Source organism: Crocodylus porosus, unplaced genomic scaffold, assembly GCF_001723895.1.
Source record: "Crocodylus porosus isolate Cpor-Errol unplaced genomic scaffold, CroPor_comp1, whole genome shotgun sequence".
In the NCBI taxonomy this organism is placed as follows: Eukaryota; Metazoa; Chordata; order Crocodylia; family Crocodylidae; genus Crocodylus; species Crocodylus porosus.
The window spans coordinates 572445-576128 of NW_017728935.1; the positions used below are offsets into that span (position 1 = coordinate 572445).

General features: G+C 42.3%; 1 protein-coding gene across 1 annotated transcript in view; it reads left to right on the top strand.

Annotated features, from left to right (window-relative positions):
• Positions 1 to 1445: 1445 nt before the first annotated feature.
• The window catches only part of PM20D1 (peptidase M20 domain containing 1), a gene marked incomplete at its 5' end in the record, with an annotated part of 13305 nt that continues 11066 nt past the window's right edge, over positions 1446 to 3684 (top strand). Inside the window, 2 exons of the mRNA XM_019546479.1 lie at positions 1446 to 1566; positions 2425 to 2657. Coding sequence (XP_019402024.1) covers positions 1446 to 1566; positions 2425 to 2657 — 354 coding nt within the window. The remainder of the gene's footprint in view (positions 1567 to 2424; positions 2658 to 3684) is intronic.

A 3684-nucleotide genomic window follows, 5' to 3' on the forward strand; every position in this document is an offset into this window, starting at 1 on the left:
TTGCATTCCTGGTCCTGGGCTCCCCGTCCCAGGCTACCGCTCTGCCTGCTGTTCCCTGCCCTGTTTGCCCCGGGGACTGCGGGGTTGTTTTCCTGTCCCCGGTCTGTTCATGTCTCCTAGTGCTAGATGAGATGAGGATTGGCAGTCGCAGGCTGGAGTGAAGCGATAGTTGCGCACTGTAAGTGGGCAGAGGCTGTTCTGTAAACCCCAGGCTTCACTAACTCGGGGATGACTTGCTAGCAGGTGGCAATGTTTTCTCTCTGGGAATTGTTCCAATTGTACACTGTCATTGTTGATCCCATGGGTCTGCTAAGGGAAAATGAAAATATACAGTAGCTCTAATTTTATTTTTATGTTCCTCAGTAAATAGCAACACACCGGTGACTATGCGCAACCTTGTTTGACTGAGGCCCTTGCAGAAGCTAGATGCAGTTGGGACACAATTACAGCAGTGCTTTGCCCAGCTCTGGGTTGTTGTTGGACAGCTACCTTGTAAAGCAAATTTCATCAATAGCTGAGTAGGTTTAGTGGGAGACAACAGGGGAGCAGGGTACCCAAGCATCTCTGGAGGTTTGAGCATCAAGGAAGTCTGTGCCATTATCTTTGTATTGAAATATGAGCCTTACTGTGTTCAACAAATATTTGAGAGCTCCCAGGCTTGAGCGCTGGTCCTTGACCTCTTCAGAGCTCCCTTCTCAAACCCTGTAGATGTAGATGGTTGGCACCTTCATCCTACTGGGCAGTCATGCCAGCTAGCTGCAGTCACAGCTTATTGGCAGAGCTGTGTAATGCTGTGCTGTTAGCTCCTTACCCTTTTGTGTAAACATCAGTTATACTTGTACTTGTCATTGGGTTTTATTTTTTTTTTTAAATCCTAAAATAGACGCTTCTGTTCCAGAGTATTAGTTGACATTTCAGCTACGCTTCAGTCCCTGTTTGGGTTTTTTTTGTTTTTTGTTTTTTTGTTGTTTTTTTGTTGTTGTTTTTTTTAGTGCATCTGCCTGACCCAATCACTCATCCTTTGGTATTCTGTTTTGTAGACTTCTTTTATCTTTTCTAGATGTTCCTAGATTGATAAAATGTAGTTGACTGCTGCATATTCTAACATAAACTGTTTCAATTACAGTAGTATTACCAAATTGGATTTGACTTGCTAGCTTTCAATACCGATTAGTATTAGAGAGGCATATTAGCAAGAGATCCTGTTAAAGTTATTAGTCCCAATCAGTAGCATTTGCTATAAGGCTTACATCCATGTGGTTTTTAAACCATCCCATGTGAAAGTGCTGAGGAGCATGGGGAATTGTATGCCCATGCTTTCATATTGCATAGAAGACTGGACAGGAGAAGTAATGGGTGAAAACTATTTCTTTCCTTAGGTTGCTCACATAGCTCTCTCTATATACTTTAAAGGCGTTTAAAATAAAAGGTAAAATTACCTCTGATTGATTTCATTGTCAAAAAATCATTTCATTTCAGGTGCTATCAAAATTCCTACGGTGGCCTTCTTTCGAAAGCAGTTAAATACAACAGCTTTGATTGAATTTGGGAAATATATTCAGAAAGGTACAGGACTTTAAATGCATGTATTTTTAATAACAAAGTTGGGGAGTGGGAGCCGTTGGTAAAGAGCTGACCAGAGGGTTTGGTTCCTCGGTGTAATGGAACAGTATGTGTCATCTTGATTTTTCTCCGGAGAAGACTGGCTTCTGTACTGGCAAAGCAAGACTTATAGAGTACTTCCGCTGGCAGTAACCATGGCGTAGATAAGTGGTTCTCAACCTTTGTTGTACCAGGACCCATTTGTAAACATCAGTGGCCCGTCCTGACCCAGTGCCCCTCACTCCTGACCTGCTGCCCCCAGCCCTCCAGTGTGTGGGGCAGAGGGGGTCCCAATTAGCTACAAGCAGCCACAGCTTCCCACGCTTTTCTCTCTCAATTGAGCATCCATTTTTAAAGCTTGTTGATTCATTTTTAAAGTGTGTTTGTGACCCTTTCATATATGCTTGCAACCCACAAGTTGAGAAATGCTGGTGTAAATAGTGCATAGAGGTCTGCCCTGATGCAGCCTGACCCTGATCTGAGAGTTAGGTGGTGGCCCTGTTCAAGCCCCGTCTGCAGATTGTCATGGTCACCAACAGCAAATCCTCAGTGCTGATGAATAATGACTCCCATTTCTGCAAGGGCTGTCATTGCAGATTAAGACGCATTAGGATTGCTGTGACAGGGAAGCTTGCCTAGGTGGTGCCTGCAGCCTACCAAATATTGTCCATAGGATTAAAGGCGACAGTAATATTTTACTGACTTCACTAGAAGCAGGCTTATGCTATGCAGCCAAAAATGTATGAGCACAAATGGAAAGAACCCCTACTTATTTTTATGTGTGCCTCTTTCTCTCCCTCTCTGAAATTTGTTTTTAAACAGTGTTTCCTGCTGTATTTTCTACTGAGTTCATTCAACATGAGGTTGTTGGGGAGTACAGCTATCTCTTCACTGTTCAGGGTTCTGACCCCCAACTCATGCCCTACATGTTGCTTGCGCACATGGATGTCGTCCCAGCTTCAGAAGAGGGGTGGAAGTTCCCTCCTTTCTCTGCAGAGGAAGATGAAGGTTACATCTATGGACGAGGGACGCTGGATAACAAAAACTCTGCCATAGTACGTCTTCTCAGTCACCTTGTTTTAGAAAAATGAAAAGGCTGAACAAGATGGAGGAGAAATGAATCTCTTCCATGTTTTTCTCCTCCTTACTCCCCATTAAGTAGAATATGCTGAATCAATAGGAACTTACCAACCCCTTTCCTCCAAGCACTCTTCACAGGAATGATGTGAAGTGATTTTTTTATAGGAGGGGAAAGGGGAGAGAGGAAGGGAGAAAAGATATTTAAGAGCTTTTTTGAACTAGGGGAAAATATGTTGCTTTTTTTACTCCTTGATAAATACAATATTTAAATGTCTTGTCAGATATATCTTTGGGCAGTCCTCGCTCTCTTTTTTTTTAAAATGAGTCTTATATGTGCAACAAAGGCAGAATTTGGTCCTTAGAAAATGGGTGAAATGTCCTTCATATTATAAAGATATGCCCCCAACTTGTCATATAGGCCTGCAGCTTTTGAACAGAATTTCTGCATTCAGTAAATTTTGGAGAAACAAAACATGAAAAGTATCAATCATTGGTAAATGTCCTATGTTTTGTTTCATTTTTTAGGGGAGAAAGTGGAGGGAAAGTGATTTCTTTAGCTCTTGGAAAGATTTCTAGTTTCATGAATTAGCCCTATGTTTACCAGTCTATTAGAACTAAAATTAAGACCAAAAAAATATGAACGACTCCTACATGCTGCAGATATCAAGGATTTTTTTTTTCATTTTTGTTTGCAATGTGATGAATAGTTAATAAGTCCAAAGTTTGTGACTGAGAACTTTGTCTTGGTGCCTTTTGGCTACAGGGAGGGGCAATAGTCCACCAAACAACTAAACAATAATTAACTATTGCAGTTTGTGAGCTGAAATGAATGCTGACAAGACAGCAGCAACCCATGTTTCTCCAAGAAGAGAGATTAACCATGGGTAACAAGCAGGAGGAACTCACCCTCCTGCTGGCTGACACCAGCCCGGACATAGTGGGGATCACGGAAACGTGGTGGGACTCAACGCATGGTTGGGCGGTGCATGTCAAGGGCTATAG